At 35.7% G+C, this 22,607-nt stretch overlaps 1 protein-coding gene across 7 annotated transcripts in view; it reads left to right on the top strand.

Annotated features, from left to right (window-relative positions):
• RPRD1A (regulation of nuclear pre-mRNA domain containing 1A) overlaps positions 1-22,607 on the top strand; it is a 72,322-nt gene that overhangs the window by 32,714 nt on the left and 17,001 nt on the right. For 4 of the 7 annotated variants that reach the window (XR_004078373.2, XR_004078372.2, XM_006741740.3 and 1 more), the window contains exons 5-6: positions 169-295; positions 406-581. Coding sequence is in view for 4 of the 7 variants with exons in the window: in XM_006741740.3 (XP_006741803.1) it covers positions 169-295; positions 406-581 (303 nt within the window). In the remaining 3 variants the exon portion in view is untranslated. The other 3 variants (XR_004078374.2, XM_031037278.2, XM_031037279.2) reach the window with 3 other exon arrangements.

The following is a 22,607-nucleotide window of genomic DNA, read 5'->3' on the forward strand; positions in this document are numbered from 1 at the left end:
TTCTTAATATTTCTTAAAAGAAATGGACTGCCTTCAAAAGTAGTTTATATTTAAAACTTCGAACAGATACATAGCCCATAAGGAGTAAGGAATATGAAATAAATTTTAAGTCTTTTGTATTTGTTTAAGCTTCATTTATTATGGTTCTAAAGTTGTATAACTTTTTAGACTCTAGATCTTGTTAGAGCATTACAAGATCTAGAGAATGCAGCCTCAGGTGATGCAGCAGTTCATCAGAGGATAGCGTCTTTGCCTGTTGAAGTCCAAGAAGTATCCCTACTAGATAAGATAACAGGTAAGAAAAGAAAAATGTGATCTGGAACTTTTTTGGAAGTCAGGGTGAGGGAATGGCATATGGCATTGTTTTTGTTGTGTAATAATGTTGTTATTCTGTGCTTTTCTTAGATAAAGAATCTGGAGAAAGGCTTTCTAAAATGGTAGAGGATGCTTGTATGTTGCTGGCAGATTACAATGGCAGATTGGCGGCTGAAATAGATGATAGGAAGCAACTCACTCGAATGTTAGCAGATTTTCTTCGTTGTCAAAAGGAAGCCCTTGCAGAGAAAGAGCATAAATTGGAAGTGCGTAACCTTTTCCTTCTTTAGTGCTTGTTTATTTCTTGGGTAGGCGTTTCAGAATACTCTGTTTCCGCACGTTTTGCATTTTTTGACATAGACCTTTTTAGACAATGGCCCAGGTAAGCTACTCCTTGCAGGAATGGGTTTCTTTCTACTTGAACCAAGTCAGCAGCCTAAGTAAATTTAGAAATTTGGTATTATGAAAATTGGTTGCTTTATAAAATTATTCATGTGGAATTCCAGTAGTAGTAATTCATCTGAAGAGCTTAAACTCTTATTTTCAAGAACAGATTTATGGGAAAATAGCAGTATAAAGTCTGGTGTCAGCTACAGTAAATTATGGTTGGATTTCTTGAATTCCTGTTCAGAGTACATGTATGCACTTTTAGGTATACAATCAAAAAATAAAAAGAGTTTTTTTGGCATAGAATTAATTGTGGGTATGCTAGTCTCCCTCTCCCTGTCCCTGTAAAGTTCATCAATTCCATTCAAGAAGTTAGTCTTCAAGTTACTCTTTTGTTCCATCCCTGATTCTAATGTTTAACATATTCCCACCTCACTCCTGGCTCATACACAGCCTTTGGTAAAAGAAAGTCATCACTCCTTTAAGTTAAGTGGTGACTGATACTGTTGATGATTCTGGAGGTTCAGGGGTGAGAAACATTTTCCTACTTCCTTTGAGCAGAGTAGCTGTTGTCAGGGGTGGTTGGACCAGAATCTTTTTTGACTAGTTCTTGTTTAAATTGTTTATTGCTCTAGCAATTTCTTTTTCTATATGTATGTGTAGAATTTCTAACTCGTCTGGATCCCTTTATTTAAGCAGTTCTCTGTAAATTTGTAGGTATGTTATGATACTGCCTCTACTAAGTTGCTTTTATTAGTGTCTAGTTCTTGTTTTAGCGGTCTCTGCCAAAGAGGATCATTTCTACCTGTGAGACCAGCTGTTTGATCAAGAGCTCTCCCACCCCAAATTCTCAGCTTTTAATTTAGCATTACCCCTTTACAATTTGGAGCATAGTTATTGGCACCATGCTCTACCTTGGAGAGAGCACGTACAAAAGGTTTCCCAATTGTACATAGAAAGGAAAAGGTAAAATATTTTATGAAGATACGTACGATATTTAACTTGGCTAGTTTTTTATCTTGTGATGCAACTTCAATCTTAAACATATTGTTACTTGTTTTATTGTTAGCAGAATTAAGGGTAAGTAATGTTATGCAATTTTTGTCCTTAGTCTTTTGGTATGGTTTCTTTAACTTCTATTGAGCTTCTGTTGCAGGTATTGGACATGGGCGTATCTTCTAACGATGTCATCATCATTAGCATATTCTTCCTGCTAAAAATAAATATCAAACTCCAAAGCCTGTATTGTCTCATGTTTTTGAAAATTGAAGACTGAAACTGTTATTCTACTGTATACTGCTTTTTCACTTAAGTTGGTTATTTATCACTGGTTACAAAAATAGAATTTATGTTTGAAATGTTAGGAAGTGTAGAAATCAGATGTCACCCTCCAGTTCCCTCTTTTCCCAGTTCCTTTCAGCTAGATTGCCTAGTTTGATGGTTATAGGTGATGAGGCTGATGATAATAATAGCAATAACATTTACCATGTGTTAGGTACTATTGTAAGCACTTCACATCTGTCAACTCATTTAATCCTGTATAGCAGGAAAAATGATCCCCATTTTATAGGTAAAGAAAACCAAGGCACAGGGAAATTAAATAACTTGCCCAAGGTCAGAAAGAGGTAGTGAGTTGTTAAGAACCCAGGAACTCTGCCTCCAAATGGCACATTTGCTTCTAGGTTTTACTTAAAGAAATTTAAGTTCACAGCAAAAGCTAAAAACTCTCTCTCCAATTCTTTCTGCCTGCTCCCTGCTCAGAGGTAATCACTGTCTTAAAGTGTTCTAGGAACTTTTTGGATTTTCAACGTGACTGGATATTATCATATTAAAAACAGACCACCTAAATTATGCTGAACATGTTTTTACAAGTAATAAAAATGTAGATTTCCAATACATTAGGAAGTCATTCCACAAAACTCTTTGTAAGTTATTATTTATAACTAAGTGATTTCTTTGTCAGAAGATTATGGAAATGATTTGAGATATTTAGACATTTTTTGTATCAAGTAGGTGGCATCACTGAAGTTGAAACTGAGAGGTCAAGATTTATACTTACCATATATATAAGCTGTGATACCATCAGATAGTTTTAAGTTATCTGCATCTTTGAACATCAACTGTCATTGACCAGGTATTGATAAGTCGTTTTTTGTTTTTCTTTAAATCGAACATAAGTTCAAAGTATTCATTCAGGGATTGTCTATTTCACATTTTTTAAGGAGGTTGCTATTTAAAGCATTTGTAATGAATGAAAACATGAAATTATTTTGGAAATTATGAATCATTTTTGGAACTTGTGACTAACTTTAGCTGGTTATTAAGCAGATAACTGTTAGACTATTAATCTAATTTATATTTATAAAATGCATGTCACAGATTGCTGTAGAAAATCATATTTCACCATTCAGAAGTTGACATTGAATAAACTCTTGTTCACCTAGTTTATTATTTTGGAAGGCATTCATGGATAGGGGACTTAAAGTAACATTTTGATTTTGATACTGTTGGGGAGGGGAAAGTATAGAGATCAGCAGTTCTTTCACATTTAATAAGATAACGTCTTTGATGCTCTGTTCAGCTGGTATAAGGAAATATGCTTTTATAAAATCCCTATTTTATGTCATAGTATCCAGATGTGTTTTAAATTCCTAGAATTCCATAGAAAATTGGAAATCACAATTTGATGGCTCTTAAGTCAAATTATAGTTCCAAGTTCTAGAAGTCAGGATGGGAAAACTGTCGGAGAGGACTGTTTATCTTTTGCAGTCCTATATCAGTATATTCAGATTTAGCTCATTTTTTAAATTGATGGCGTAGTATTCAGTGTATGAGTGTTATTTATTTATTTAAATCTGTCCTTCTTCTCATGGTGTCAGATTGCAGCCACTGAGTTGCTTTTATTAATTTTGTGCATTTTGGTAGTGCAGCAGAGAACATCCTGGTGAGGCAGGCTTGTATATCTGCAGGATTGACTACTTTTCTATTTGGTTCTAAGTTTGCTTGTTAATGTTTGTCTTTTCTTTTATAGATTCTGGGCTTTCTGGATATAGTTAAGATGGTGTTCTCAATTCATAACCTTAAAAACACTATGCGATTTTTCTAATAATTTTTTCCTAATAATTTTATCCATTAAGATTTTTTAATTTATGGTGTGACATAGGGATCTAATTGAAAGTGATAGTAAATGTCCTTTGTCATGTATTAATTAATGATTAATGAGTTAATGACTCAGTCTGTCTTTTATTATGTTGTGAAATGCCGTTTCTGTTATACTTAATTCCTATATATGTATACATGGGAATGTAGTCTCTTTTTTATTCTAGTGGTCTATTTGTCTTACCCACCTTTAATTGTGCAGTAGATTTTTGTTCGTATTATTTTTGGTATTGTTCATGTCTGCAATTTTAACTAATAATGATTGTTGTGTATATGAATTTTTACTTCCTTTCCACTTACTTTATATATATTTGCTTTCATACTTAATATTTCAAATGACATTTTCCTAAGTAGTTATTTCTTACTTTACTTGGCTTCTCCCTGTTTCTGAACACATTGTTTACTTTTGTTGTCCGTCCCCTCTGTCTGCTAGACAGCATTATCCAGGATTTTCAAGACTGTTACACTTTCATAAAACTTCTTTTTCCAGAAAGTTCAATTTTCATTTTTTAAATGCTTAAGATAAATTTTGTTTTGCCTGAGACATTTAATGATTAGAAATTCCAAATGTCTGCTCTCGCACTATAGGAAATAAGAATGTTTTAAATAGCACTGAAAGTGCAGATTTAAAAATCCTCCTGAAGGTGTTACCTGCACATAGCTTTTTGATGGTTATTTATCAAATTTCAAATTTTATTAAAGGTATAGTGGTAAGGATATGGAGAACTGATTATGGAATCTTTCATCTGTAGTTCAGTTATTTCTTACATTTTACTTTTTTTCACCGAATCATTGATTTAAATTTAGAAGTAATTTAATAAGATGGAGTTATATGGGGTTTTTTTTTAAAAGCAGACATTACTAATTTCTTAATGGTTTCTTATTTTTTGAGATCTAACTATCATTAAGTGTAAAATTTTTATGGTTAATTTACTTTTCAAGAATCATAATCTTAATATTTTTTATTATGCAGTTAATCTATGTTCATCATAGGAAAAAAGCTCCATTTTTTGTTTTTTTTTAAGATTTTATTTATTTGACAGACCGTGAGAGAGGGAGCACAAGCAGTGGGGGAGTGGGAGAGGGAGAAGCAGGCCTCTCACTGAGCAGGGAGCCGGTTGTGGGGCTTGATCCCAGGACCCTGGGATCATGACCCAAGCCGAAGGCAGACGCTTAACAACTGAACCACCCAGGCGCCCCAGGAAAAAAGCTCCCTGAGCAAAAGGCTTAGCCCTGTGTTTTGGCTCCATGTATTTTGCATACTGTTCTTTTCATGTAATATATGTACAACTTACATCACTGTTTTCCATTTAGTGAATGGCTATATCATAATTTAACAACTCTGTGTTCTTTGACTAAGTGTTTCAGTTGCTTTGATATTATTGTAAACAGTATTGCAGTGAACATCTCTTCTAGTATACTCTTGACTCATCTATGTCTTCTTGTTTCATGTATGTGATAAATTCCTAAAGATGAAATTGTTGATTCATGTTAAGAACTTGATACATGTTATCAGTCTAACTTTCAGTAAGATTGTACTAGATCATTGTCTTTGATGATTCCCAAATATTATTTATAGGTCTTCTCTTCTGGGCTATTAATTTTCTCCAAAAAAAAAAAAAAATGCATCGCATTTGCTGGGTAGATAACATAGGCCATCTGTTTTCAGAATAGTGCCTTACTTTTGTCTGTGATTTGGATCTTCAAATGCAAATCTTTGGCTTGGTTTCTCACTCCTGTCTTTTGACTCTATATGATAAGAGTTTTAACAGACTGATGTAGAGATTCTCAGTTGATCTTAATTGTCAACATTTCAAGGAGCTTGGTACCTCAAAGTCCTGAGCCCCTCCAAAGTTGCTCAGAATGAATTATATCACTTTCGGTCGTTATTCCTTGTTCCACTTTTTCCATCTTCCAGAAGTTTCTTGACAGCTGTGTAGTATGAGTCCCTTTTCTCCATTTCTTTCAGTTTCCACCTTTATAAATTGTTTTACTATTTTAGTGGCTGTTTGGGAGGGAGTGGAGAAAAATGAGTTCAGTTTATTATGAAAATGGAAGACCATTGTGTCTTGTAAAATAGAACTATAGTATATGTGTTTTGTAACTTCTGCCAACTACCCTTGTCTAAGTGGTTGTCATACATTGCCTAGATTGTTAACAACTCATCTTCCTGTTCTCTTAATGCCCTACGCAACTGCAGCCTGGTTTATCTTTTAAGAAGTCAGGGCTCATCATACCCCTGTTTAAAACTCTGCACTGCTTCCCTTTACACTTAGATCTTATTTAAAACTCCATGATAGCACTAGTCATGAGTCTCCATTTAACCTCATCTTGAACCATTTCAACAGTATCCATTTTACTCTTAAAGCAGGTGAAGCATTTCTCACATCAGATCAGGGTTTCTGCCTTGCTAATCGCTAACAGAGTAGCTGGATGCTCTCTCCACCAGATCTTTACTTAGCTGGTGCCTTTTTTCATTTAGATTTATGTTCCTGTGTTACCTCTTCAGCGTCCTTCACTGCCCTTTCATTTGGTTCCACCTGCCCTTTTCCCACCCACTGTATTACACTGTCGTTTTCTTTTTGGCTTTTTATTTATTTTTCCTTCACAGTACGTATCACTCTTTGAAGATTTAAAATATTGTATATGTACTTAGTTATCATCTGTACCTGCCATTAGAAAGAATGTGAGCTCCGTGAGAGGAAGAACTTTGTTTTTTCATGTTTATTGCCATATCCTAAGCACATGGAGTAGTACTTTTCTCCTGGTGTTTTTGTTGAATGAATAAATGATTCAAATGATGAATGAGTGAATACCAGTACAAATGTAATTTGTGAGAAGTATATAAATATTTATATTTTAAATTGGTGATTTATTTTGTAATTAAATCAGAAAAAGAATGTTGCCTTTAAAAATGATTAATGAGGTTTTTGAGGAAAATTACATCAAGCACAGTAGGTGAACTAATTTTTAAGTCATATTCGTCTAGTCCAATACCTTAAAAGGTGGGCCTTGTGTTCAAGAACTGCAGCTTCTAGAACTGCGGCTGAGCATTTGAAACAAAGGAGTAAGTGGCCATTTAAAAATAAAATTATTTTACCAGTTTGCCCTGTTTTTCCTTCAGTAGAATAACATGTTAACAATATGTTAGAAAACATGAGTAACAAATGAACAGTACTCATCAGTGAAGAAGCACTGAATATATGAGTCACAGTGCTACCTGGTGGAAGAACTGGAGCCACAAATGATATCAGTCTTTAAGCCAGTGTTCTTTCTTTTTACATAAAAAGAAAGGAATTTAATCTGTAATTGCCTTTTGCTTGCTCACTCATTTAAAGAATATAGCTGATAATAGTAATAGCCTTCAAGAGGGCCATTGTGATTAAAGAATTTATGCTTACAAAGCAGTTAGCACTCTCGCTGAAGCCAAGTAAGTGCTCAGTAACTGATAACTTCTACTACTGTTCCCGTAGCAGCTGAGGATTACTAGAAGTGAGGTGAGACTGGAAAGTAGTTAGAGCCAAATTGTGGAGAGCACTGAAGGTCAGGTGGAGCTGATGGTTGTAGCAGTCCAAAGGTTGGCGAGGAATGGTGGGTGGCATTGGCAGTGTTTGCAAGCCTGGTTGAAGTTAACTGAGTGGATTACAATGGGGGAGAATTCGCTATAAGAAGACCAGATAGGATTTAATTAGAAAATTTTTATTATGGATAATGAAGGCCTGAACCATAGTTGATGATAGCAGTGAGAAAGGAATGGGCAGGTATGGGAAACCATTGAATCATAAGAATTTTATCAATTGGGTCTGAGGGTAGAGAGGTAGAAGGAATCCGTGATAAATGAAATTTTGAAAACCATGGAGCAAATGATTCTGACATTGGCTAAAAGGATATTAAATAGGGAACGGGTGGGGTGCCTGGGTGGCTCAGTCCTTAAGCGTCTGCCTTCGGCTCAGGTCATGATCCCAGGGTCCTGGCATCCAGCCCCGCATCGGGCTCCCTGCTCGGTGGGAAGCCTGCTTCTCCCTCTCCCTCTGCCGCTCCCCCTGCTTGTGTTCCCTCTCTCGCTGTGTCTCTCTCTGTCAAATAAATAAATAAAATCCTTAAAGAAAATTAAAAAATAGAGAACTAGTTTTGGTGGGGAGGATGATTTTGGTTTTAGGTAGATCAAATTAAACTTTTTCATTTTTATTTTTTGTGCAGTGAAGCCTATTATTTTTTCCCAGGTTTATTGAGATAACTGACATAATGAGTGAACTATTTTAAATTTTTTTTTTTTTGCTTTCTTAAAAAACTGAATAGTTGGCACTAAAGTTTTTCTAACTGTAAAAGTAGTAAGTGATCCTCATAGTTTAGAAACCCTTCATAAGAACACACAGATACCATCTGTAGTCTCATTACCCCTTAAATGCAATTGACAAGATTTGGAAGATGGAATCATATAGTGCATGCTATTTTACATACTGTCTTTTTTACACATTTATAGTAAACATTTTCTCATTATAAATATTCTCATTATCTAAAATGAAGTATTTCTTTAGCCAGCTGCCTATTGTTTAGCAGGTTTTTTTTCCAGTTTCTTGCTATTGAAAAAACACTGTTTTGAATCATCTTTTAGCTAAATCTTTGCTTATCTGTGATAATTTTTTTCATAAATTCCTAGATGTAGGGGGGAAAATAAAGGAATGAAGTGAAGTGAAGTGATTTTCATGCTCAGTCTGCTACAATTTAAGAAACCAAATGATATCCTGTCTGGTGACCAGAGGAGGTGGAAGTGGAGATGCCTCTGTTGCATTTTACTGATGTACATCCATATGACACAATCTGCGTGAAGACAGTTGGTAATAAAATCAGAACCCCTGATTTTACATAATTATTTTTTCTGCTTTTATCCTTTTACCAGGTCATTTAAATTGCATAATGCTCTAAAAGTAGCTGGTTAGTAGGGGAAATTCTGGGAGCCATTAAAGTGATGGCATAGTTCTTGCTTTTATATTTTAAAATATTGTAAAAAACACATTACCTAAAATTGACCATCTTAAGCATTTTTAAATGGACATTTCAGTACTGTTAAATACATTCTCATTGCTGTGCAACCTGTCTCCAGAACCCTTTCATCATTAATGGGTACAGACTTTCGACTGAAAGCCCATTAAACAACTCCCCATTCCCCACTGTCCCCAGCCCTGACACCCACCATTCTTTCTGTCCCTGAATTTGACTAGGTATCTAATATAAGTGGAATCATACACTATTTGTCTTTTTGTTACTGGCTTGCTTCAGTCAGCGTCATGTACTCTTTTAAGTTTTATTAGTGTTGTAGCATGTACCAGAATTTCCTTTTTAAGGCTGAATAATATTCCGTGGTGTGTGTGTGTGTGTATACCACATTGTTTTCCAATGCATCTGTTGATGGGCACTTGGGTTGCTTCCACATTTTGGTTGTTGTGAATAATGTTGCTATGAGCATGGGTTCTTAGCAGATAACTCTTTTGAGTCCTTGCTTTCAAGTCTTTCGGGTTTATACCCAGAAGTGGGATTGCTGGATCATATGGCAATCCTATTTTCAATGTTCTGAGAAACTGCTGTACCACAGCAGACCATCCATAACAGCTGCACCATTTTATGTTCTTACCAACAATGCACTGACTTCTAATTTCTTCACTTCCTCAACAACACTTGTTGTTTCTGTTTTTGTTGATAGTAGCCATCCTAATTGATTGGCTATTTGTTTATCATCTTGAAGAAATGTCTGTTCATGTCCTTTGTCCATTTTAATTAGGCTGTTTGTTTTGTTGTTGTTATAAAGGGATGATATATATATAGTCTAAGGTTGATGATAACTTGTTACCAGAAAGAGTTTTGGAGATCATGTAATCCACCAGTGCTGGATTGTGCTAGATGTTATTCTAGAACATCTCCCCCAAAATAGCCTCTGCTTGAATGTTTCTGATGTAAAGGGAGCACACTGTTTTGAGAGCAGTCTTCCATTTTCTGGAAAATTGCTAGAAACATGTACTTCTTATTTTAAAATTTTCACAAAAGTATTTACTCAAACATACATATTTATGTGTGTGTATTCACACACACTGATTATACATTGGGGAAAATGGAAAGTATCAGAAATCTAGAATGGAAGATAAAAACCAGAATCTACTATTGATATTCAAAAAATGCACAGTTTGAAATAAGAGCCCCTTAGTTTTCCCCTGTCTTTCCTCCTTATAGACCAGTTTTGTTTATAAGATCTTAGACCCTTTATTGATGTGTAAAGAATCATTTTTCTTATTTTTTTATTGTGTTATTACCATTTTTCATGTATTGTTTGTCATTAAAAATTATAAATGGATAGCTATTTCAGTCAACTATGTCAAAATAAAGGACAAGTATAGCAGTCATGAAGAGTGACAAAAATAGTGCAAGTCCTTGCATGTCTGAGAATGGCTTTCCTTTCTGCTCACCCATGAATGACTGCTTGGCTGAATATAGAATTCTTGGGTCATGTCTTTTCTTTTTCTCTTTGTCTTAGTTACTGTATTTTTCCTTTCTCTTGCACATTTAACACTTTGCCTAACATATGTAGGATATTGGTCTTTTGTTAATTTTGCTTGATATTTGGTGTTCCCTTTTATTGCGAAGATCTAAGTTGCCTTTTTTTTTTTCCGTTTCTCCTTAAATTCCTGTTATGTTGAATCTTCTGTATCTTCATGATGTTTATCTTTTCTCATTATTTTTCCTCATTTTTGTAATTTTCCTTTAATATTTTCCTTGAGTTTTTTGTTGTTGCTGTTGTCTTTGTTGTGTTTGTCCTTACAGTGTGCTTATCTGATGTTGGAAGTTGAGATTGTTTTCTTGCGTTTTTACGGGATTCTGTTGAAAAAAGGGATTTATTATAGCTTTTAGTGGGGCACTTCACAGATTCTACAATTCTGGGGCAAGTCAAAAGGAAATCAAAGTCACAGGAGATGATAGTGCCAAAGTTTTGTGAGTTTGCCATGTTTGCCCACACCTGACCAGAACCTTGCCTCTGTTTTGCAAGCACACCAGCCACACCATCCAGTACCAGTTTGGTTATTGTGGTTCCTGAATCTTCATGTGGTTGGGAGTCCCGGCAGGCACAGATTGCCTTGTGAAAGTGACCCACAGGAGAATCAGCAGTAAAAATGTCCATAACTACTAGAATAGTCATGCCTCCAAGAGCTTGATACCAAGAGTGTTTGGACCTATTTAATGTAAATGTAAAATACTGTTTAAGTAGTAATTTTTATAAAGCTTAATGTGGGGTTTTTTTGTTGGTTATTTATTGCAGCAATGCGTGCTTAAAGCATTTACTCTCCCTGCTTTTAGGTAACTTCCTAATCCATGGGTTTAGGAATTTTGCAATTAAATATTTAGAAGTGTATGTCTGATGCAAGTAATGGGCTCTGAGAAAGGATCTAAGGATCATTTCAGTAAACAAAGTATGTAACTATAGTAAGATCTGTAATGTGTCTATATTTTTTATTTTTTAAATAAAGAATATTTAAGTAAGGTCCAGTAAATAAAATTTTTACTATAGCATAAATAGTTTATGACATTTCTTTCTGTTGTGTATAAGCTTTACTTCTAGGCTCTGGAGTGTGCGTGTGGTTTTTTTTTATGGAGTGTACATATTTTTGACAGTGGAGCATTGGCATTTTTTTGATCATGTTAATTTTAGGACTACTTCAAACCTCTTATTTTTTTAATATCAGCCATTCTGGGCGTTGCTCATCAGATTCTTACATACTTAATTTTTAAAATATATGTATCTTTATTATCTTATTGAGTCAATGTTTCAGCCCACAGATTTTCTTGAAAACTTGACTTTTGTCATTTATTTTGGCTCTCTTGGCTTGCTTTCTTTTGCAGATTTCTTAAGGCTATATTCTGACTTATAGATAAAATGTTTTTATGTGTTGAAGAGGTAAGGCCAGAACATAGGTCTGTCTGTGGTTAGAAATTTTTCTTAGTTGACTTTGGTCTTAGATCAGTGAACACTATGAGAAGCAGTTCAGCTTTGTGATGAAGAGTGGGAACTCTGGAACTGGATTATCTGAGTTTAAATTCTGTCTTTACCATTTACTAGCTCAGTGATACTAGGCAAAACATTTGACCTCTTTGTACATCAGTTTCCTTGTCTGTAAAATAGGAATAATAATTATACCTGCTTTATATGGTTATTATGGGATTTACATGGATTGGGTGTTTAAAACTGCCCGGTGTATAGTAACTACCTCAGAAAGTTCCAGCCCCACACAAGAAAACTTGGAGGTTTTCTGGCTAGCTAGCTTATGTCTGTCTTAGATCTATAGTCCTCTCAAAAAAGGAAGTTTTATATTCTTAGCATCTTAAGGATTGTGCCTGGATTCCTAAGTTCTTTTAAACAACGATATGTTTAGTCATTTTTTGAGATCCTGACTTACCTGTATCAAGCGTACTTGTCTGTTGTTTATGGAATCTACCTCTTTAAATTAGGTACAGTATTTGCTCATGTTCACCCTTTAAGTTCTTCACAATTTCTTCAAAGTGATTGTCTCAGAAATCAAGTTGGTCTAAAGTTCACCCCAGTGTTCTGGAATGTAATTGATTATGTTGAGAGACTTGGATTCAAATAAAGTGTTACATTATTTCCTTGATGATTTAGATTTTCATTCTGTTCTGTAGAAAAAAAAAAAAAGCAGGATAGTTGCTTTGACATTCTACTCTTGACTTCTGTTTTAAGATGTTAGAATAAATATATAAAACTTAGTACAGTCTGTCTTTATAATACAAGTAATAAAGATGTATATATAGATACCTTACATATTGTTACATATCTCTTATATAAATACAAAATAAAAAGATAGATATAATGAGAAGAGGATGAGAGGAGAAAAATAAGATGGAAAGCCAGATGAAATAGAGGGGTTGAGATGAAATGTATAGAGATACAGAGCTGCATGAATTGTTCAGTAGGTGGCCACTAGCCACCTGTGCTATTTAAGTTAATTAAAATTAAATAAAACATAAAATTTAAATCCTCAGCACTAGCCATATTTCAAATGCTCATTAGCTACATGTGACTTTTGGCCACTTTGTTGGATAGTGTGGATACACAGCATTTTCATTGTCACAGAAAGTTCTGTTCATAATGATTGGTCAAGATTGCTTAAAAGATAGGTATTGATACATAGAAAATGAAGAAATTATATTTACTATATATAATATATGACATAGCTCTGCTTTGATAAAAAGGAAATGATGGGTGCCTCCCAGTGGCAGTATTGTTAGAAGATAGATACTGACAGGAATCGAAGAGAGGAACCGCATCTTGGCATTTACTCTACTAAATGTGGGAGCGTTCACACAAATACTCTGTGCCCCACATGGAACACCTAGAAGCAGGAGGCTGGAACTAAGGGTACTGCAGAGTGGAAACAATCGGGAGGATCAACTCCAATTACATCTCCTTTCTTGGGCCAGATTGCAGTGGTGAGGAATCTGTGTCTGTATGGGAGCTTGGAGCAGAGGAAAAGAGCAGTGTCCCTTCTGGCTGGTGAGGCCCAGGAGTGATGGGGATCATATATATTCAAAAAACCAATCACTGCTCTAAGTCCATGTTGGATCTCGTCCACTTTACTGACAACCAAAGCAGGTTACATACAGTCTCTAGTTACATAAAAATAATAACATCACTGGAACCACAGGGCATTTTCAGAAAGACAATACATAAGATAGTTGGCACAGAGGGAAGAAATTTCCCCTAGGAAATAATAGAAAACTCAGCACAGTGATGTACTGAAAATGCCTAAACACCTGTAGATCCCAGCCCACCCGTATCCATCAGAAAAGAGTGTCTTCACAACCATGTTACGAAAAGCTCTGTACTTTTAAATTCTGATTGATAAAGATTCGAATGGTTGGGAATTCTAGGCAAGTAAAAAAACAATATAAGCAACAACATTATAGTCATAATGGCTGTAAAATGAGAGCATAAGAGTGAAACAGTGGGACAAGTGAGCTACTTTGTGAGATTGTGGAAAAGTGAGCTGCTGGTGAAGTTTAGACTTAGTGTTCCATCTTTGCACATAATGCATTCCTAAAAAATGTGAATAAAAATAAATTATAGGACATTTTAGCAACAAAATTATGTATTGTGAGGGACAGTGTTTTCCCCAGGCAGATTTCTTAAATTAAAAATTACTATTGTTAATATTTTTTTTAAGTTGTTTTGTTTTTTTGAGAGCGTGAGCAGGAGATGGGGGTGCAGAGGGAGAGGAAGAGAGAATCCCAGGCAGGCTCCCTGCTCAGTGTGGAGCCTGACACAGTGCTTGATCTTACAACCCTGTGACCCTGAGTTCATGACCTGATTTGAATGCTTAACCGGCGGAGCCATCCAGGCGCCCCTGTAGTTAATATTTTAAGCCCCTATATGTTATTTGAGATGTAAAATTAGTAAGGACATGGATTAATTATTAAAAAGAATGCAATTTTAAATAATATGTCATTCTCTTGACTAGATAGGAATAACATTTACTAGTCAGGAAGATCTAATCTTCAAGTTGAAAAGGATTTAGTTTTTAGAGCCTTGAACTAGAACTGGGATGTTGATTTTGACCATAGTTCCATCAACTTTCCTTCAATCTATAAAGCAAAAGATGTGCAACAATTTGCCATCTTTTATCTTTTCATGAAATGCAAAGAAGCAATATCCTCCTCTTTGGATTCATGTAATTCCCTTTGCGTTTGGACCACTGGTATTTTTTTATGCTGAATCCCAATTCAGAATTAAAAAATTCTGTTCTCATTTTCCTTTAATATGGAACATACAGCCAACCAGCTCAAGTCCAGGGAGTATCTGAATGGACCTAAATATTTGCCACCTTTAGCATGTCTTTCTATCATTCTTATCACAAATATTAGTACCCACATAAGTCTCCAGACTGCTGTACAAATTGGAATGACTGTAGCATCCTTATGGGGTAGCTTTGACTTGTTTGCTATCTATAGTGTGAAACCTGAATTTGGTGTCAAAGCTGTTTAGAATTACCTGTATATTGTGTATATACATAGTGTACATTAGGCGTACTGGTATATATACATTTCAAGCAAAATGAATTTTGTGTGAAAGTTGGGAGATGCCCTGAAAGTAATGTAGAACTGAAAATTTCACAGTACAGCTGTAAATGATGGCAGTGTTAAAGAGTTTCCTTTGACAGGATGAGGCAAGGGAACAAAAGCAAAAGAGAAAAAAGATGGACAGAAGGAAAACTGGGACAAAGAAGGAAGATAGGAACAAACAGTACAGCTTGCTTTATGCCTGCCAGAATTTAGTATCGTGTTCCCATCCAACACTTGGTATCATGTATAGCAGGTGACCCTTTTTCCTCAACTCACCACCTGTCTTAGAAGTTATCATCTGGGGGCGCCTGGCTGGCTCAGTCGTTTAAGCGTCTGCCTTCGGTTCAGGTCATGATCTCAGGGTCCTGGGATGGATGCCGTGATCTCAGGGTCCTGGGATGGATGCGGACTTCCTGCTCAATGGGGAGCCTGCTTTTCCCTCTTCCTCTGCACCTCTCTCCTGCTCTGCATGCACGCCACACGCTCTCTCTCTCTCTCTCCCTTTCTCACACACACAAAAAAATCTACAGGGAGGAGTGGACCATCTGGATGGCTGGGGCTACTGAGTTTGAGTTCTAGGTTGTCAGTTTGGGCTTTTCATGCTAGATTACACTCTGCAATCCCTTCCTTTCTAATCACCAGTGCCCTTCGTTAAAGCTTTGTAATGCAAAAAAAGAAAAAAATAAAACACATTTATTCAAGAAGCTCTGCTCTTGAAGCCTCTAGTAGCTTATTAGTTTTTGAATAGTCAGAATTATTCAGCCTCTTGAATGAATCTGCCAATAGTGCATAAAGGATATGTTTCCATGAATTCTTTGAGTGAAAAATTACTAGTGTCTTTGTACCTAACCTGAAACCCTACTGTTGCACTTAAACTTCACTGTAGGAGAGAGAATAATTTAAAATTGAAAATTTTATCATAAATAACTAATAGCATTTACTCTGTGCCAAGGTATTGATCCTATTTTTATTTGTAATTCTATGAAGTAGGTAACTTGTTAACATGTTTTATAACTGAGAACACTGAAGTCCAGAAATATTACTATATTACAAATTTGAAAAACCCACTAAGCTGAATACATTAAAGGCACTTAGCTCCTGATGATATATTTAAAGATTTTGTTTATTTGACAGAGAGACAGCTAGAGAGGGAACACAAGCAGGGGGAGTGGGAGAGGGAGATGCAGGCTTCCCACTGAGCAGGAACCCCAATGCGGGGCTCAATCCCAGGACCCTGGGAACATGATCTGAGCCAAAGACAGATGCTTAACTGACTGAGCCACCCACGCGCCCCTCCTGATGACATTTTGATATATTCCTTTTATCTTATAATAAAAATCATAGAAAATATCATTGTAAACAGTTATAAAATTTTTTTAAAAAAACAGTTAATAGCCATACTGTATGTACAAATTTACGTTCTATTAGGATAACTTAGTCTTCAGGGAGTATAGAGTATGGACTTAGAATAATGACAGAACTTAGAGTTACAGGTTCTGGAACTTAACTATGTGAACTTGAAATTGTACAATACCAAGCCTGTTCCTTTCTCGTCTTCAAAATGTAGATATCAAATCTAATGATTTGTAAGATCTGTTCAAGTTCTAAAATTGAGTGCTCTTGCCTTTTTTCCCCTATTCCTTATCTCATGCTTGGGAACTTCTAAGTATTTAAGCTTAACTCAACTTAAAAAGGCAATATGTAGAATTTAAAACTTTTTCCTTGCCTTTTTTCCCTAAAACACTCTCCCACCATAAAAACAATACATGCTTATTGTAGAAAATCTGGAAAATAGGGGCACCTGGCTGGCTCAGTAGGTAGAGCATTCAGCTCTTAATCTCAGGTTGTGAGTTAAAGCCCCACATTGGGTATGGAGCCCACTTAAAAGAAAAAAAATCTGGAAAATACTGAGAAAAAAATATAAAAAAGCACTCATGAGTTTACACCAACCATTGAAAACAATTATTAACATTTTGATATATTTTGCTCCACTTCTTTGTTTTTAAGTAGTTGCATATATTCACTTTGATTTTTTAAAAAATGTATGTGCAAATGACTTTCTAAACTTAACATTTACAGCTGCTGACCAGCATTTATTTTATTTTTTGTTTCCTTCATTTCAGATAGGAGTGGAACTTTAAGGGGAAAAAAAAAGACCATTTATCTACATTGAGTTAAATAAGTTATACTTCTTGGACTTACTTAAAGAACTAGGTGTCTGTGACAAAATTGGGGAGAGATGTGTACCATCAAGAATATTTGTTTAATAAAAGTTATTGCCTAAGTCCAATTCCTTCAGTACACCGTTGTAATTTATTAGGGGAGTGGTATTATTGGTGACTATGCCATCTAATTTATCCACTCCTTGCTTTTGAAGTAAGATTTGTGTTAGAAATAGAACTTAAGTCTTGATAATTTTAATATCATTGCATACATTGGATTTGTTTAAGTAAAATGTAACCTCTCACATAGTTCAGCCAATGAAAATTTTATGGAGAACTGTGCGTCATTCATACTAACCATCTCATAGAAAGAGTTCTGTCAGACTTTTTTTTTTTTTTAAGATTTTATTTATTTGATAGAGACATACCGAGAGAGGGAACACAAGAAGGGGGGAGTGGGAGAGGAAGAAGCAGGCTTCCCGCTGAGCAGGGACCCCGATGTGGGGCTTGATCCCAGGACTCTGGGATCATGACCTGAGCCGAAGGCAGATGCTTAACAACTGAGCCACCAAGGCACCCCAGACGACTTCTTAAAGCAAGAATTCTTTGTAAATCATCTCCTAAATCTGGTCATGTTTAGACCAATTTATGGAAAAATTTAATTGCTTCAGAGCAACGCCTATTCTTCTTGGAACCTTTCTAAGATCCAGTTATCTGATTGCAGTATGAAGTAGTATTCTTGGGAGGTTTTTAGGATTAATAAACAATACATTTTATTTTTCAACTATACATTTTAAAACAATTTACATAACAAAATGCACGGATAGTAAAGCAGCTCATTATCTGTAAACTTGGTAAGTTTGGCGACCTATTTGATGCTAGACCTAACGTTATGCCACAGTAATATGTTTTGTATTCTAATTCCTAATGAGATAGTAGTTATCATTTGACTTGTGGGAATATAACTAAGTGTGTTTAGGGTTTTTTTAATTTAGAAAAAGTGTTCATGAAAATCAGATTATAGAATATCAGAACATGGACATTCTTAACCTATTTTGAGTTGCCAGCAGCTTTGAAAAATCCAGCATGCACACAGATTTGCTTACAACTTCAGTTTAGGGCCACCTCTGAGACTAATAATGGTTCACAGTTTAATGACCATTGTTCCATGACCAGTGCAAATTGAATGGTGATCTTTGGGAATCTTGCATTGCTTTCTCTGCTTAAAAACTTCCACCGTCAGTTCCTCCTAAGTTCACTGCATCAGTATGGTCAGGACCTGGCTTGGCATCACTTCATGAGAGGAAACACTAGTCATGGAGCAGGTAGCATGGTGACATAGCTGGCTTAAACAGTGTTAAGATACACTGAGTGTTCAGAATATGGCAAGTACATTCTGTTTCATTGGATGCTGGTTCAGTCACTGATGGGTTTCTTACTCAACTCTGGATTCCACGTTAGCAAAAGGAATTAAGTGCAGAGGCAGGGGCCAGGATGACAAAGGAAATAGAAACAATACCTTGGAGGACATTTGAAGGAAATGGGGATATCAAAGATCAGACTTGGGGACAGGCATAATTTATGTCCTGTCTCCACATGAAACTATCAGAAGATAGTTTGAAAACTACCAGAAGAGAGGACTTGGGTTTAGATAAGAGGGTACAACTAGGACCAGTGGATATGTTACAGGTGACAAGACCGTTCTGCTAGTTAGAACTCACTAATGTGAAAGGACTATTTAATAAAGAACTGAGTTTCAGCCTCTGCCATCCATATCTACAGCAAACACAGCCCATCTCCTGGCCAGATGAAGGTAAAACCTCACAATAAAGGCCCATTTGCCTCAGTTCCTATTACCTGATAATCATGTTCAGCTTTTGAAAAAATTACAAGGCATGCCAGAAGCCAAGAAACAGCCTGAAGAGACAAAACAGATTCACGTAGAGCACGACTTTTGGAACTATCAGACCAGGAATTTAACTGATTAATGTGTTAATAACTCTAATGGAAAAGTAGATACCATGCTAGAAATAAAAAACACAAAGGAGGAGTACCTTTGATGGACACTTAAATAGACTGGACACTGCTGAGGAAAGTATCAGTGAGCTTGATAATAGGTCAATAGAAAATTTGAAACTAAAAAGAAAAAAGGGGGAAAAATCCAACAGAACATTCAAGAATTGTGGGATAATTTGGAAAGATGCCACACACGTGCTTGGAACACAAGGAGAACAATTGAAGCAGAAGAAATATTTGAAGACGTAATGACCAAGAGTTTTCAAAATTAATGACTGACATCAAACTACTGATCTAGGAAATTCCAAGAACAAATACTAGGCAGGATACCAAAAAAACCTACAGTCTGCACTTAGGCATATCTTTTCCAAACTGCAGAAAGCCAAAGACAAAACTTTGGAAGAAACAGTAGGGGCAAGGGAGACATAGGATGAGAATTACAGTGGGTTTCTCAGCAGAACCACTTGAGCAAGAAGGGAAGAGGGATGAAAAGTGTTGAAAGAAAAACCTCACCAACCTAGAATTCTATATCCAATGAAACTACTCTTCAAAAGTGAAAGATAAATAAAGTAGTGAGTTTGCTGTTCGAAGAGGTGAAGAGGTTGAATGACCAGGACAAGAGAAACGTTGGGTCTATTGTTTGTATTCTATATATAAACTATTAGCCCTGGGAGGTGGGTAGGATGTATTCAGCAAAAATGTATTTCAGTGATTTTGAGGAATGTTATAAATCAGATTTTGCTCTTGGAGCTTTGCTCTGAACATGAGCATATTAAGGGTTGGAGGGATGTAGCAAAGAAACTGTTTTTGCTCCCAAAAAGCTCAGAATCTCTGACTTGTGATCTGAATGTTAAAACTTTGTGTAACAGTGTTTCATGAGACCCCCAATTTGGTAAACACCAGATTAGCTGATTATTACCCTGAGATAGTGTGATTCTTTAGTAACTGGATAATATGTACTGAGGGAGTGAGGCTGAAAGGTCACACAGAAAATGAAAATAAAGATAGCATAATTAAGTCTACTTCCTCATTTAAATATCAGTAGCATAGAAAAATTAACTTGCTTGTTAAAGCTCACTGACTTAAATTACTGCTCCCAACTTGATAATTGTTTAATAAACAGAATTAGCTTATATGCTATTAGCTTCTGGACAACCTCTTCATAATTAACAGCAGGTCCTACTTTCCTGGAATATTGGTCATCAGTCCTGAGTAGACTAGCTCCTTGTGTCATTTCCCTTGTGTTTTCTCTGTGTTGTTGCTGCTTTTACTATTATTGGTCCTTTTTGTGTTTAAAAAAATTAGTGTTAAGGCCCATATGCTATTATTTGTGAGAAAAGGACAGCTCTCCACTACTGGGAATTCCAGAGATGTTTAAATGGCAGAATTAGACTACCTAATAAAAGTCACAATTTGTTTGTAGGATTTTGTTTTATGGACAGGACTTAGTCCTGCCACTGTAGTGATCCTGTATTTGATGTAAAGTAACTTTTCAGTTGGATAACATATTTCCTCAGAATACCTATCCCATTAATAATTCCAAGATACGAAAGGATAACATAATGGTTAAGCTTGAGGATTCTGAACCCAGACTGTCTAGGTTTGAATTCCTTTTTGCTCCTTAATCTCTTGATTTTGGGAGAAGTTTCTTAATCAGTAGTTAATTGTGCTTTAGTTTCATTATATGTAATGCAGGGATAATAATGGTTTCTACCAGTGAAGATTAAATAGATCACTTAGAACAAGTGATTCTAATGGTTGGCATTTAGTAAGCACATCAAAATTTTAGTTAGGGTCACAATATGCTAGAGTGCATCTAGAAATGTATAAAGCTTATTTATAACAGTATCTACCCATATTACAAGTTAGCATTGATTTTCCAAAACCTAGTTGATAACTAGGTGGGCATTGGGTTCCTTGCAGAAAAAATAGTCCCTGAGAAAATTGTCTTTTTTCTGCTTGTTAACAATTTAGAAGGCTAATGAACCTTTGTAACTTATTAACAGGTAGGAATTATTTATTTCAAGGATATTTTTAAAGTAAAATCTGCCTTTAGAAAACTTATTTAGGAGAATGAGAATAAGCCTTCAAAGGATGTGAGAGGTTGTGTTAGAGGTTATTTACACTAAAGTATTTCCCACTAAATGGTAAAACTTGTGCACATAGTCAAGGAAAAATGGCTTCATCAGAGAGGAGTGTGATGTGAAAGGAAATAAAGGATTTGATAGCTGCATTTATATATTTTTTAAATTGATCAAAAGCAGGATTAGATCCCAAGCCAAATTTGGGTATTTATGGAAGACAAGTTAGAACAAACCACTGAGTATCTTTATCTGCTTTGCCCTTTCTCCTGGAGATAGCAATAGACTTGACTACTCAGTCTCAGAAAGTTCCTAACATCACGGAATTTTTTGGCCTTGTTAAAAAACAAAACCTTGTGCGATTTTTTTTTAAGTCTTGATCAATACTTCAATTAACTTTTCCTATCCTAGCAAAGAGCCCCAACCCCAGGGTAACCAAAATGAAGTCAATTATAGTGAATCCCGAAAAGTAAGAATCAAAGCTTATAGTTATATTGAAGACAGAGGCTTAAGAAAGACGTGTATGTTAACATTTTAGGAGAGGCAAAGAACAATGAAATACACGTCAAAGAACAAAACCATTTAGGGGTCTTCAAGAGAACAAATAAAAGGAACCAAGGTTGTAAAGATTGGGTTCTGTAATATAAAGATTATGTCTCAATACTCTTTTGAGTGAAGATAACTAACTTTTCCTTCAACACTAATTTGCTCTTTTCTAACCCAAGAATTTACTTAGTTTAATTCTCAAATATTTAGTTACAATAAAGACTGGTAAGAATGATAAAACAGATAAATTTTAAATAGAACTGAATCAATCAGATTTCAGACTAAGGGTACATATATTGAGATATACAGGGAGAAATTAAATTGCTTAGATATTTGCATAGCTATGCCTTCGGAAATACTTTGGAAATAAGGTGTCATGGAAATACTACACCACTATCTCCATCGTCAAGAAATACTATAGGGGAAAGTCTTTAACCATCATCCTCAGATGTTCCCTGTTTCCTTTGCTGGAAAAAAAAAAAAAAATCCTAGCGTATCTTTTTATTGGGTGTTACCCCGTCCCACCACATTGTTCTTTTTTCTTTTTTAGTGTTTTATTTATTCATGAGAGTCAGAGAGAGAGAGACAGACAGACACAGAGGCAGAGGGAGAAGCAGGCTCCCCGCCTAGTAGGGACCCCGATGCGGGACTCGATCCCAGGACCCTGGGATCATGACCTGAGCCGAAGGCAGACGCTTAACCATCTGAGCCACCCAGGTGCCCATCACCACATTGTTCTTGAAAGGGACCATAAAGATTGACTTTACAAATGAAAAGTGAGAGAATGACTTCTCAAAGCCCTGTTTTCAGAGCATTCTAAAAC

The sequence above is a fragment of the Leptonychotes weddellii genome, chromosome 13, assembly GCF_054177405.1.
Source record: "Leptonychotes weddellii isolate Sample4059 chromosome 13, ASM5417740v2, whole genome shotgun sequence".
Classification (NCBI taxonomy): domain Eukaryota; kingdom Metazoa; phylum Chordata; class Mammalia; order Carnivora; family Phocidae; genus Leptonychotes; species Leptonychotes weddellii.